The 14,775-nt window shown below is 44.5% G+C and overlaps 1 protein-coding gene across 8 annotated transcripts; it reads right to left on the reverse strand.

Annotated features, from left to right (window-relative positions):
- Nucleotides 1-9: 9 nt before the first annotated feature.
- On the reverse strand, nt 10-10,220 carry AGTRAP (angiotensin II receptor associated protein). Of its 8 annotated transcripts, none has more exons than XM_026074026.1 (7): nt 10,126-10,169; nt 8,519-8,544; nt 5,651-5,726; nt 4,736-4,770; nt 4,402-4,513; nt 3,596-3,794; nt 10-1,671 (listed from the first exon to the last, which is right to left on the reverse strand). In XM_026074026.1, the coding sequence occupies exons 4-7, from the start codon at nt 4,738-4,740 to the stop codon at nt 1,565-1,567; spliced, it is 423 nt and encodes a 140-aa protein (XP_025929811.1). In that variant the 5' UTR covers nt 4,741-4,770; nt 5,651-5,726; nt 8,519-8,544; nt 10,126-10,169; the 3' UTR covers nt 10-1,564. The 8 variants fall into 8 exon arrangements, with proteins under 8 accessions (XP_025929811.1, XP_025929812.1, XP_025929813.1 ...); XM_026074027.1 differs by lacking the exon at nt 10,126-10,169 and adding an exon at nt 9,845-10,005; XM_026074028.1 differs by lacking the exon at nt 8,519-8,544 and having other exon boundaries at nt 10,126-10,194.
- Nucleotides 10,221-14,775: the final 4,555 nt, after the last annotated feature.

Here is a 14,775-nt window from a genome sequence, read left to right on the forward strand (position 1 = left end):
TCAGAGAAGTAAATCAGACTATTGCAGTTTTATGGCACTTAACATGTGCTTGGTCCAAGCATAAATGATGATGGTTCAGGTACAGCAGCAGAGCAACATATCACTGCACTGCTTGTGTAGCGTAGTGGACGAAGCATCTGTTGATGTTTAAAGTGATGAAACTCAGTGGGGGAGAAAACTGCTTGTTTTTAAACATACAAATATGGTTCTAGAGCTTAGAGCAAAGTTAACGGGGACTTGTGGTCACTGAAGAGTCAATGCAGCAGCAGGTCTTGTCAGAGAAATGCAATTGTAGAATAACAGATGTATAATTCAAAAGTGAACCTGCTTCAGAAAAACATAGATCTTCCCAGCACTAGTATTTTCATGCTGCCAATGTTCACATGCTCTTTTTCTTCCAAGGAAACCTCTTGGACACCTTTTTCTTTTTTAGGATTTTACACTGAAAGCCACAGCAGGGCAGATTTATTGTGGGTAAGATCAGAATTTGAAGTTTGTAACACCCCAAGGAGTTTATCACTGCAGTGTAAAAAGCCGCACAAACTCACTTTTCATTTCCTCAGTCTTAATTTACTAGCCCACCTTCATTGCCCASGCTCTGCTGTGCAATACCCTCTACTTTTCTGAGTAAGGCTTAGACTAAAACCCATCGAAGCCCTGCAGACCTCCTCCTGTAATGACTCTCCCAGACTCCCTGGCTATAGTTGCAACCCATCAGGATTATCTACAGTTGAAAATGAGACATAGGTGACCAGTGAATTTTTTTTTTAAAACACAGAAGAACTGTGTTCATTTTATAGTTTTCTTAGAAAAATGTAACATTTCAAATTCCGTTAAGATAGGCAGCTGAAGGCAAAAGATCAAGGCACAGTATCTGCAACCTACATTTAACAGTCATTTTAAGGACACCTTAATATCCTGAAAGACATTCAACTTGCATATTAGCGACAGTAAATAAAACCCAAGGCTAGATATTGGAAGCACAAGCAGCTCCCTGGCCCAGGAAGAGTATTTTATACCAACCCCAGCTGCGTGCAAACCACCATAGCTAGCATGGGGATTTCTTATCATAAATCTTAGTTAACTAATATGATCAAAACCAGTCCTCCAGAACTCCCAGATGTTTAGCCTGCTTTTATGCAGATACATCTCCAGGAAACTCCTGTATTGTTTGAAGGCAGACCATGAGTTTTTTAAAGTCAGCTTGTCCAGGAATATTTTGAGTGATTCCCTTACTTAGAGTAAAGAGCATGCACAGTACAAGACATGGTAGACTGCAGAAGGTGCTTCCATTCACACAGACAGAGAAGAGATTTAGGGGGAGGGAGGAATGAGAGTGTACTGCAATTACAAAGAGTCACAGCACTTAACGTGGCATCTCTGAGATCTTCTGGACTTACTGCAGGAAACCATCTGCCTAACCTTCAGGGAAACAGAAGAAAGTAAAATCAGATCCTCTCCTGCTTGCTCAGTAGCAGGTCTTGCTCAATCAGAACAGACATGGAAGGAATGTAAGGCTGGACAGGGTGAGGGAGGCATCTGTTCGCTGTTCCAGGCGAGGGCCTCAGTACGGATGCTGGGCTGACTTGCTTGCGTCAGGCCACTGCTGAGGGTCATCCTGGTGATCAATTGGCTCATAGCTGCTACGATCCTGGCCTGCACGGACGAGACCTGAATGGAGACAGAAAAGAACAAGCTTGGGAAAAAAACAAAAGCACAGGAATTGAGCCCCTAGAAGAAACCAGCAGCTCAGCACCGCGCCACATTAGCTGCTCTACCAGCTCCCCAGCACCGGTGTTCTGTGAGCCTCACTCCACTGGCAGGAGGTAAGAGAACTCGTCCTTCCAGACAAAGACAAAAGAACTAGGGTGCTTTTGAACAAACCCTTTATCACATGAGCATTTCATTCACTGAGAACTGCTCTCCCAGTAGCCATGTGGCTGTGTGGAAAGCAAGACCCACACTGATACAAAGCAGCATAACAGACAGGCTGCAAGGACAGCTCTTTATCTAGGTCAGGTGTCTGCCATGGCTAGAAAGCAATCTGAATCAAAGGTGGGCCCCAAATCACGTGACAGGCCCTGTTCTAAGCAGCAAGGATGCTGCCAAGCAACAGAAATGGATTCTGCGTGGAAAGAAAACAAGACAGAGAGGACCAGGAAAAAGGCAAGACAGTTGAGTTCGAGATGAGGGTGCCAGATAGTATGAACACAAAATAGAGAGGTAATTTGGCAACCATATTCAACACAAAACTACAGCACACAGTTTGTACTGAAAAGGTTGCAAGAAAGACAGTTCAAAAGAGACTGGTAGTACAAGGTGACTGAATTCAGCCAGTGCCTGAGAAGAGACTCTCAGCCAGTATTGTGCCTGTGTTGGGATAGTGCGGATGGAAAGAAGGAATACTTCCAACCTCCATGCAAAGGGGGAGTTACTCTCTCCTCAATGATACCTACACTTTCCATGGCATACAGTTACAAGCACAGTGGGCAGCTAATAAAAATTGGCACAAACGTGGCCCACAGCAAGATGCTGCAGTTGGCACACAAACCTTCTGACCCAGCTGAGACAGATCTGTCTGGCACTTGCACAAGCTGACAGAGAAGACATCCATATTACACTGGGAGAGAGGTGCACGTAGCACCCTGAAGCCACTGGTTTCCTGGCCTCTCCTCCCCTGCAAGTATTCACCTCTTTTCACAGGAAGCCTCCTCTTCTTTGCCRGCACCAAAGCAGCACAAACAATGGCTTTCAAACGCTGTAATGCCAGCTATACCATCCTTTGACCTGCACAGCTCTTAGGAAAGCAAAAAGATAGCTGTGCAGGCTGCTGGTTTTGCCACRGTGGATTCCCACACAGCGAACGTACCCTGGAAGCTGCCCTGATATGAACTAGCACCAGGCATGTGTGACAAAGCAGCTGCCTGAGACCAGAACATCCAGCCACACCCCTTCTCTCTGGCAAGGCTGCCACATTATCATAAGCAAATACAACCAGGAGAAAAATAAGTGTCTACAAGCAAAGTCCCATGACATAGACATCAGCCCCATTTTCCAGGTGAGGAAATGAAGGTTCAAAGCAATTGAGGTAGCTAGGACATGTGAGGCCCAGATAAAGCCTGGAGTTAGAAATCCAGCCTCATGCATAATCCAGCTAGAAAGGATGCTGACTTCACTCTTCCTCAGAAGGAAAAGAAAGGGTTGGCGAAGAGAAAAGCACACCCAGAGTCTTCCAACAGGCACACACAAATACAAGAGGAGGAAGAGGGGAAAAGCCTCTCAGCTACACTGAATAAGAGAGACAGCAGTGGCATCAATACCATTGTGAGCAAAATGGYTGTCAGACGAGGACTCCAGGTCTGCAAGGGAAGAGAGGAAGAACATAAATTTAAGGCCTAAGACACACCAGGACCACAAAATGGGAGACCAGACATTAGCAAGAGAAAGAGGACAACCCCCCTTCTCTTCTGAGGCGGGGGGAACGACAGAATCCAGCTGCACAGAGCTCAGGCTGAAGGGTCCAAAGTTCAAGGCAATCTCCCTAACACCAGAGGAGATGGTCCACACTGATGTGAAGGCAGGGGAAGCATCATACCTATGTTAAAGGTGTACTCTCCTCCACGCTCCCGGTACATTTGATACACAAAATAGCAGGACACAGGTTTGACAAGGAGGCTGAGGATGGCCATGCCTACACTGAAACGCTTCAAGTCCGTGAGATATTTCTTTTGGGGGTAGAAGACACTGATGTGAATGATGTCTGTGAGGACTGTGAGCAGCAAGCCAGTCAGGAACTGGAAACAAAGAGAGAACAGGACACAAACTGAATAGGGGATTGACCGTTAGGAGTCACAGTCAGTTACAGGCTCTGTTTCCTAGAAGATCTGTGTTCACACAGTCATGCCTTCACCCCAGTATCACACATTGCTACCACTTGGCACTGGCTGAGGTAGACTGAGAGAGAGAGAGATAGTCCTAAATGTATGATCTTGTATCTTTTCTTCACATGTGTTAGACACCTTCTCATGGGTATGTTGCAGGGCTGTTTATTTTTGCTTGCCAGTTTCTTTAATGTTCAGAGAAGGGATTATAGAGCCCCTCCAACTCAAGCATATTAAATGCTTTGAATCCTTGTCTAGCATTACAGGTCACAACAGCAGGTCAAAAAATAAGAATCAAATATGCCTCACCCCAAGGAACAAAATAAGGAATAGTGAGTACTTCTGACCATGGTTTACGATGCTTAAGTGAAAGTCAGGCTCTCTTGAAAAAAATGGGGAGTCTGACTTATCCACTACTGTACTAGCAACAGCTGAAGATCATCACTGATTCAAAGGAGCTGTCTCTGCCCTCCACCCTCTCCCTGCACAGCCTGGTGGAGGCAAATACCCTCGTACTCACCATCATGATGGCATCAAGGGAATCTCGCTGCACAATGGCCCAGATCCCCACTGCAAGTACACTGAAGTTTCCCCAGGCATAGGAAGCTGGAAAGAAGTAATTCATGCACCCCCTGCCAAACAAGACAAAAAACAGCCCTCCTTCACAATAAGCCTGCAACAGTCTGTTTGCATTCAATCCCATCTCCCATGCAAACACCCCACTCTTGGATTTAGGATCTCTTTGCGCACAGAGAGGCTCACGTAGTGAGTGCTGACTCCACAAGAACATCCCATTCCTAGTTTGAAGGAATACCCTCTTTTCACCCAGGCCAGGCCAGTTATCAATCACTCACCACATTGTGAGCAGCCAGTGTACCAGAATGATGGCCTGTGGAAAAACAGAGGAAGACAGGTCAGCAAGCTGGGAAAACTATGGGAGGTTTGAAGTGAAATGACACTGTTGTGTTTCCAAGGGAAGAGTAGAAGAGTGGAAGCTACACTGGACCCACAAACCAGCGCAGAAAGCTAGCTTAGCGACTGGGACAGTGAAGACAGGAAACCATTTTTCTCTGCCTTTGCTGTTGGGTATTTCCTGTGCTGCTGCACTGCAGTCATTCATTATTGCTGTCATTTCTGTTGACAGTTAATTCAGGGCCCATTTAGGCTTTTCTAAATGGGTTATTGATTTTGGAACTCCCAAAGAGTTTGTACAGAAAGCCAGGCAATCTGATTTACACTATGTTAGCTGAGTTTATACATGAGCAATCTGGGGGCCCATCATCAAAAAGTCCATGGATAGTCATGCCTGCAGCTCCCGGTCATTTCATCCAGTCCTCAGTAAACCTCCTTTTACCTCCTTCAAGCCTGTTCAGAGCAGCAGCTCAACTTCACTGCAGTATTAACAAACCTGAAGGTATCTGCTAAGAACCGAAGAACACAATTCTGCATAGTACACATCTCTCTTCATTCCCAGTGAAGCCTCCAGAGCCCAAATGCTTGCAGTGCCCTAAGTAACAACAMGGTAATGCTATTACGGATGCTGTACTTTGCAAATGTCCTTAACGATCCTGACCCTTGCGCTTAAGGGGACAAATCAAAGAAGCAAGAGCCTTACTCTAACAAGTGGCACAAGCATTCTCTTCACTAACACTTGATATTTCCTGTAACCAAGGAGACATGCTTATACTCTACATGCATATGAAGACAACAAATGGGAATAAAAAGATACCACTTCAATCTTTTATGCATATATCCATGTGTTCACTCACTTTTGAACCTGCTGGCCAATTTCAACTCTGTTTGGAAAAGGGAGACCAGTCTCAAAAATATTCACTCTCTAAACACCTGTGAAGAGTATGAAAGACAGGCTCTATTAGCAGCCTCACAGAGGAAAGACTGAAGTCTTAATCCAACTTTATTACACATCAGAGAATCTATGAAAAACAGATATTTTTCTATTGCTCTGCCTGTGAGAAAGGCTGCAAGCAGTTAAGAATATTTTTAATCCAGTCTAAATAAAACAAGACCAAAACAAGGCAGCATTAACCTCAGCATAAAAAAAAACTACCCCCCCCCAAAAAAACAAACAAAACAGGTAAAAGAGTAAGTAGAGACAGGCTAAATGACTTGACTGACGCAGGAAAGCTGTATGCAGAGAGGAGAATTAAGCCCTTAGAAAAAAATTAAAGATCTACTGACATTCCGCGCTATTCAATGACTCAAAACTTCTATCCTTTCTCCAACTTAATACAAAACTAGTTGCTTGAGGAGAGAGTTAATGAAGCTGTAACATGAACGAAGTGCAGCCAGGAAATTAACAGGAGTGACGCATCTGCTGTGGCTCAAGCTGTTCTGCCAAGATACCACAATGTAGATGTTTTATGATAYGATACTGTTTTTTGCTTCACTGCAATACCCTAGCACAACTGATGAGCATTCATTCCAAGTAGCCTAGATTTTGTCATAACTTCAAACGCTGCTTAAACATATTTTTAATAATGAATTTTTTTAATTGTTCATGAAAGTCTACAAAATGCAYCCCTCTCCCCCACTTCCCCTCCTCCCAAATTTTACCGTGGAGACCAGGCAGAAGCTGCTAATCAGTAAAAGACAAGATGTTCTTGGATAAGAATGGAGACATGCAAATAGCATTTACTCAAGAGACTATCACAACATCAGAGAAATTCTTAATGAGGTAGTATTTAATTGCATGTTACATACCCGCAAGCCCCCTCAAGGCTCACCAGTTAACATAATTAGGCAGTTTTTATTTTTTTAAGCTGTCTAGATCAATACTGCAGTTATTAAATTATAAAGCATGCATAGTCATGAGGATAAAGTCAAGTAAAAACTTTATTATTCAAAGACTGATAGACTGGGGGACTGCCAATAGAAAAACAAGGCATTCCTTTCCTGGTTATTAGTCCAAGTTATCTGACAGTTCTTCAGGGCACTATGAAATTAGCTGGTGGTCTTGGTATGCTTGAACGTAGAAAACGTTGTGTTAATGAAAAACATTCTTTAAAGTTCACAGTCACTATCTGAGATTAGACAATTTTCAGGTAGCCTCCGGATGAGACAGCAGAAGAATTTAAATTTTTCCCTCTGCTCAAGGACTTGTGCTCCTATATAAGAAGGGCATAAATTTCTTCTTCTAAGGGAAGAACTCCTTCTAAAACTTGAACTAATGATGAGAGGAGTAAAATATAAAAGGTGGAATTTGTCCCCATCCCTTCTGGGCTGATAGGATGATCACGTAATTAAAAGCATCCCATTGGAAATTGAGGAGAGCTGAGGGGAATTCCTGACTCCTCTGCAAATCCCAGCATGTGATAGAACTAATTGGCAAGCATAAAAGACACTTGGTCTGGTTCTGGTTGGATGGGAAATTCTTTGGAACATGAACTCCCTCCTTCAAGCATAAGGTTGAATTTTGCTCAAATTAAAATGCTCTGATTCCAAATTACAATTCTTTTCTTTTATTATCTGCCTCTTTTCTGCAAGTGAGCTCATCTACTCTGTGAATGGCTTACATTCATCTGAGGATACACTAACACAACAATAGATCTGAGTGGCCACCTGTGATTGAACTCTTCAGGTCCTCTCATTATTATCCGACACGCACAGTTTCATATCCAGACTAACCACAAACTGAAGGACGTTTATTGAGAACATGGAGCCAGACTCTTCTCAGAGATGCCCAAAAAAAGAACAAGGAGCAAAAAAACAGTTACAGCAAGGGAAATTTCAGCTGGATTTAAGGAAAAAAATCATAATGAGAGTGGTTAGGCACTGAAACAGGCTATCCAGGGAAGCTGTAGAGGCTCTATCGTTGGAGATTTTTAAAACCRAGCTAAATTTTGAGTTGAGCAATTTGATCTAACTTAGAAGTTAGCTTTGCTTTGAGCAGGAGGCTGACCTAGATGACATACAGATGTCCCTTCTAATCTAAATTATTTTATGAGTCTATGAACTAGCATTTAAAGAAGCCCATCTCCAAGCACAGAATGTGTGTTTCCAGACACATGGATCCTAGAACATTGTCCAGGCTTGATCAAACTGAAGCTTTGTATTTCTAGGCTCAGCACAGCTCTTGCAGTAATCCTTGGTGTCAAGCATTCATTGCAAAAATACGACTATGCTGCTTTCAGCACACTTTGTTGACTATTACTACTAGAGCTGAGCCAGTAGATGCTGTTTCATGAGAATGTTCCTCATTTGCTCCAGGGCAAAGCCTGCTACATCAATTTTATAGTTCTGCGAGTAGCCTGAAGAGAGACCTTAAGGCTAAGACATTGCTGTGTTCTGACACAAACACAGCTCAGTCATACAGTTTTCTTGGAGCYACTTCTATCATGTGGTTTATCTTTCTAATCTCTCAGAAACTCTACGCAGATCATGCTGATGAATAGCAGTGGTGTGTGTTGTTTCCAGTCCCTTTCTGAATAAGGCCCTTCCCCATCTTTGCAATGTGTTTCAGAGAAGCAGCTCCCAACTCAGGGACAATACAAAGATGCAGGTACAATTATTAACCCACTACTCCCTAGCCCTCAAGCCCCAGACCAGTACCAGCAGACTTTAAAACAAGGAATTGCTTAATGCTGAAAATCATTTGCCCAGGACAAGTTTGCTCTTACCTAGGAAGAGATTTGGGACTGGTTATCTGAAACCAGAGAAAAAGCAACATTTTAGTTATGTTGTCACAGTGGCTCGCTCATTCAAGAAGCATGTCTGTTTTTCAGCTCCCCTATCTCCATCTCCCATGGTGAAACACTTAATTCATTGGTAAACCTTTCAATTARACGTCCTTGTTTTTCACTGTTGTTTTAGCATAGAAAAAAAAACTCTGAAACAAGTTATAAACAAAGCAGAAGGCAAGATTTTTTTAATCTTCCTAGTGCCCAGGGAATCACCCAATAGTCCAAATTTCCTAGAGTAAAATATCAGTTGGTTTCCAGAATGTAATATAATCTACATGCCAGGCCTTGAAAAATCCATTTGCTTACTTGCCCCAAGAAATTACTTTTCTTGGTGAGCTAGTAAGAGGGTAAAACCATGAATATATGAACTCCAAACTTTCATTCTGAACAGCCACATTGAAGTCTTGCTGTACAAAGTTGAATTCTTAACAGTAGCTGAGCTAGTAGTGTCCTCCCAACCTGTAGGCAGCCAGCTCCAAGGCCACTGCTCACAACTTTATGAATCAATAKCAAGAAAAAACAAAACAAAACAAATGCATTGCTGATCCCATCTGGTTTTTTTTTTCTTTGTTTGGTCAAAGTTATAACCAAAGAAAGCCCCTGAAATTTGCCACACCAAACAAGACACCTAAACTAGGGAACCTGGAAAAAGGYGCACACATCTAAAAGTCTCAGAGCTCTGAAAATATGATAGAAGGAGGAAAAGAGGAGGAAAATTTCTTCTGTTGATATCAGGGAAGACTTCAATTTCAAACACCAACATGAAAAACAAAAACAGTGATTTTAGCCTCTCCTAGTTTCTGCATAAGGATGTGCTTCTTGCCAAAGTGAAAAGTCTAATATACTTTTGAGAAGTCCTTTATTTTCCATGTCTCTGGCTACCAGATATCCAGTGAAAATTTCAAATTACCTCAATTCCCCCCCACCAAAAAAAACAAACAAACCACAAAAGCAATTTCAGTTATCTGCCAGATGATAACCCCAAAGTAAATGGGATCATCTTTCCAGGATTTCTTGCCTGACAGCACAAGCTTTGCCTCCTCAGGATCCTGTGTAGTGTTTATCCTGGCTTAACCCTGGTCAGCTGAGCTAGGGACCTCTGTGGACCCAAGTTAGTAACCAGCTGTTGTCCCAGCCCAGTCTTTGGCCGCTTTAGCAAACTGCCCTAAAGCAAGAGCGACCCTTGGAGTTATTGCCTGTCAGTCTTCATGACTAAGAGTTTTTGCAACATGTACCCTGTTGACCAAAAAGATTTCGAAATACCAGTTATTCCTCCTCACGGAGACTTCCACTTCTCCTGAGCGGGCCCGAAGCGCAGAGCTGGCCCCGGCCGCGGCCCACCCTGCGGGGACGCCAGCCAGCTCCCTGCTCCTCCGCCCGCAGCACCTCAGCCGAGCCCCTCGCCGCCCTTCCCGCTCCTCGCGGTGCGGAGCGGCCCGGACACCCTCCGCAGGGCTCGTGTGCGCGGGACGCGGCGCGGGCAGACCGCCCCCGCGGCCCCCCGCACCGCACCGCCCCGCCCCGCGCCGCTCCGCGGGCCCTACCTTGAGGCTGACAGCAGGCAGCTCCATGGCAGCGGCCCGGCCGCCCGCCCTCCGTGACTCCCGGCAGCGGGGCCGCCTCACGTGGGGCTGGGCCGGGCCGGGCCGGGCCGGGCCCCGCCGCCGCCGCGCGTTGGCCCCGGGCCGCCCAGAGGAGGCCAGAGGGGCGGGAGGAGCCGGGACGGCGCCTGGCCGCGCCCGACGGGGGCGTCCGTCAGCGCCCGGCCAGCCCCAGGCGCCCGGCCGCCCCTCTGCGCCTCCCCTGCAGGGGCTCCCCGCGCCCTGGCGGCCCTTCAGGCCTGGGCTGTCTGCTGCGACAGCCCTTTAATAAAAGGGCCAGTAATAAAAGTTTGGGTTTGAAAGCAAAGATGTGGTGTGAGAGGCGGACTGGGCCCTGCAGGGCACCTGAAGGACAGCAGTGATGTTTCCATKTCACGTTTTGTGTGTTGTCTGTTATCGATGTTACCCCTAAAGCTGCCAGAGTAGGCCACCTTCACTTGCAAGCCAAACATGAATATGCGTTTGGACTACATTGCAGTGTCCATAGGAATTAAAAATGTCCAGTTTCTCCTAACTGCCCCACCTCACCCCAGAGCTATCTCAAGGGCCTCAGTCTCGGAGCAGTCTACGGCAAGAGGATTTGGGGAGTGGGGAGTATTACACTAGGATGTGATCTTGACAAACATGCTTGAAAGTCCTTTCTGATCCCAATAAGGAAGAGCTGCCTGGTACAAACCAGGCATTCTTCATTCTCATTCTGAAAGAAGACTGTTCCCATTTTAGAATTCCTGCCCAGTTCATAATACCATTTTTCTCCCCAGATATGGCAAAGGAATTAATAAAACCAAGAAGTTGGGCTGACCCCTTTTCAAACTCTGCCTTCCTTGCCCAGTGTACTCTTTCCCTATCTGCAGTGTACGTCTACAATGTATAACTGGGTCAGGTGCTTCTTGCCATCATTCAGGCAAACTCAGTATTTATTCTTACAGAAAAGATGGGGCCGCTGAGGAATGAGCAAGGAGTCAGAAGTTCATTGCAGAAGTTGAATATGTGAATCATCATTCCCGTTTCTAGTTCAAGCAGTGCAGTCGGGGTTATGCATAAGAGTGATGCAATGCTGAACATGAATATGCATTTGGATTATGTTGCAGTGTCCATAGGAATTAAAAAAGTCCGATTTCTCCTAACTGCCACACCTCATCCCAGAGCTATCTCCAGGGCCTCAGTCTCAGAACAGTCTATGAATTCACAGATCCTCAAGTAAGCCACAAATGTAGCCCTATCCAGGCTGTCCTTCACTGCATCCTGAGTCCTATTGACTGCTAATATACAGCACACCAAGATCTCCCAAGACAAAGTATTAAATGCCAAAATGAAACAACTTAGAAAATGGTAACCAGAAGTGCCAGAAGAAAACTGATTAGCTGCATAGCAGCTGAACAGCAGAAAAAATAAGCTGTAAATGTCCCCCCAAAATTTCTAATTGTACCGYTTTACCAGATGAAAGACTGAAAAATAACTCATCTATTGCCACATCCCACATTAGCTGTGACTTTCTTTCCATTTCTGTACCTTGCAGGGAAGCCCTGCCTCTACTCACAGAAGTAGTGGTATCAAATGGGATCAATGATAATGCTCCCAGTGATGCCAAGGACTCTATTTTACCCTAAATGGCAAAAAGAAGTCGTGACACCTAAAAAAAGATAAAGAGAGACTTTGAATAGCCTTATTGCTGCCTTAGTGTTTGGGTGAAAACAGCAATAGGGATGCACTTCTGCCAGGAAAGGTATCTAGCAAAGGAATAATGTTGTTATAAAGACAAATTCCACTGTCATGCTGCAGCCCAGTTTAAGTATAAGCACTGTTTAGATGCAGCGGTAAGTGGGCGTCTTTGCTCTTTTCAACATTTTCACTCAGTCTGAGTGAGACAGAGAGTCTCATTATCATTTATACAGCGTGAGCCATAATTTGGATTGATGTGACTGCTGTTTAATGCAAAGCATTCGTTTCTCCTTGTACAATAAAAGCACTTTACTTCATTTTGTTCATCAATGTATTGTGCAATTAATTCAACCCTGCTTATTATATCCTAGGCTTGCATGTCATGGACTCAAGGGACTCAGAAGTGTCTTAATGATCTCATGGATATGAAAACAATGAGAACTATGACAGACATTATGCATTTTCACGTCTCTCACACCTGTCTGATCTGTGGGGTTTATTGTTTTTTATCGCTGCTTTGCTTTGCTTTGCTTGTACCTTGTAAATTGCCTCTGTGTAACCTGCTGCCTCTGTTCCCTTCCCTAGGCTTGATAATTCAAAGCAACATAAACATGGTGCAAAAGACAAGCAGCGAGATAAAGAAGACCTGCAGGGAGAAGCAGATGACCCAGGAGACTGGAAAGACAATATGGAGATTTTCCTAAATAGCAGACTGGTCCAGGTGAGTTCAGCTCAGTACAATTCATATAATATCCATTATGTAGATGGTTTGTCAAATATATTGGTGGTATGTCTTCTGCAGGGTGGGTAAAAACCTATTACACAGCTTGCTCCCTTCCTGACAGCATAAAAAGGAGGCTAATAAGGCAGAAGTGCTTTCCTTTGTGTCTTCAGGACACTGTACTCTTGATGTGCAAGGTTATAGCAGTTCTGCAGGGCAGCAGAGGAGCTGATACAGTCGCCCCTGCTGTCCCTGTCTGGCCTGTGGAGATGGAGACAAGCTCACCCCTCATAGTTGTGCCCTTCTTGTCACTCACTCAGGGTCTAATCGGAAGGTAACTAAAGACTGCAAATGACACTGGTATCTTTGAGTTGTGCCCTTGTCTCCTGAGCTGAGAGCAAAGAAGGCATCAGCCCTGCAGAAATGCGTATATTATCTGTAGAACCTTTCTGAATAAGCAGTGAGGAAGGACATACAGAAGTTGTCCTGGCTCTGCAAACTCTCTCTTAGATCCCAGTGGGAAATCAGCAAGCAGAAACATTATCATTAGGACTGGAGGGGAAACCAAAGACATTTTGTAATGCTGGCAGGGAACCTCCTCCTGCAACTTCACTGCAAAACAGTCTATGACAAGATGATTTGGGGAGTGGGGAGGGTTACACTAAGGTGTAATCTTGACAACATGAAAGTCCTTTCTGATTTCATCAGGGAAGAGCTGCTCTTCTGATTTTCTGAAATCTAGCTAGAGCTTTGATATGTAATTGAGGGACTACTTTTCAAGATTCACTGGCACTCTAGAAAATGAATTGAGATAGCAGAAATGGGTTTTAGGGGTGCATGTGATCACTCAAAACATTCCAAGAAAACAACATCCCTCATTGTTTCTGATTAAAAAATGTGAACAGCCATGTTTTCTCTAGGCTTTATGTAGCAAAAACTCTGACTGGCATGGACTGGAACAATTTAGCATAGCATGGGTTTGAAATTGAAGCACTTTCCCACACTGTGGATTGACAACAGGGTAATTAGCAGGGGGAGAGAGAGGGTTTCAGTAAGACACCCCCCAAGCTAAAATGAATGCAGACTATTACAGAATGATTCCCAAGTGTTTTAATTTGTGCTTCCCCTCCTCGTCTTCCTTGTACTCATCATTTTGGCAACTGCCGGCAATATCCCTGAGATTCAGCAGCATTCGCAGAGCAGGCAGCTGCTGAGATGATTATGTCAAATCAGCACGCTGTCCTCTCCTTTCCATGTCTAATGACTCTCACCCTTGGAGAAATGGCTCAGAACGATGCATGCCCCTCGGATTCATTGTGAGGCTGCTAACAGCAGTGACTCCAGAGCAGGAGTTTGGGTGGGGCTCTGTCACTCACCTTACTTACATGTGTGCCCTGTAATTAACTCTCAAAATTATTCCACAAAGCCCCGCTATAGCTGGTTTGGGCCTGATCCAAAGCCCTTTCAAGACAATAGAAAACCTTGCAAGAGCTCTGGATTAAGCTCTCTGGGGGTAGTAGAGAAGCTGAGCTTGTGTGAATGCTAAATTTCATGACAGTTTCTCAAACAATCATTTGAGAAGAACATATAAATCAGGACTTGCATGACATTGTCTCACTCTCTCATTTGGAGCTAATGCCCCTAAAGGCAGAACTGTCACTGACTGCACTGCAACTGGAAGATACTGGGAAGGAAGAGGAAAGTTGCTAAATGTAACCCAGTGATAGTATCACTCTGCAAGTGTTGTCATGCCCTTAAGACATAGCACAGAGCAGCACTGAAAAGCTTTGCTATGCTCAGAAGTGGGTTGAACTTTCCTTGTACAAATGCTGCCCTGGGGTTTTATATCACAAACTGGGCTTGTATTTCACACCTTGGAGTATTATTTGCTCAACAGCTTTCATTTGCACTGCAGTTGCAAAGTCAGTATTTTATCTGGCAGATACATAAATCAGATTGTGCAATTCCTTTTGCACTGCTGTGGCTGTGCAGCATGTGCACATGTCGCGGCTCAGCCTTTCTGCTCCGTCTCTGCAACATCACATGTTGGTTCAGAAAGAATGAGCTCGATCATGGACTTTCTTTCTGAAACTCCATTGTGAGAAATCAATCCAATAATCTTGTGGCTTGGTTTATAATAATTAATTTTCACTGTCCTTAGACATTTAACTAATCCCAATTAAGGAATCAACTGCTCTTTATACTCAAGA

This window comes from Apteryx rowi, unplaced genomic scaffold (genome assembly GCF_003343035.1).
Source record: "Apteryx rowi isolate R43461 unplaced genomic scaffold, aptRow1 scaffold_38, whole genome shotgun sequence".
In the NCBI taxonomy this organism is placed as follows: domain Eukaryota; kingdom Metazoa; phylum Chordata; class Aves; order Apterygiformes; family Apterygidae; genus Apteryx; species Apteryx rowi.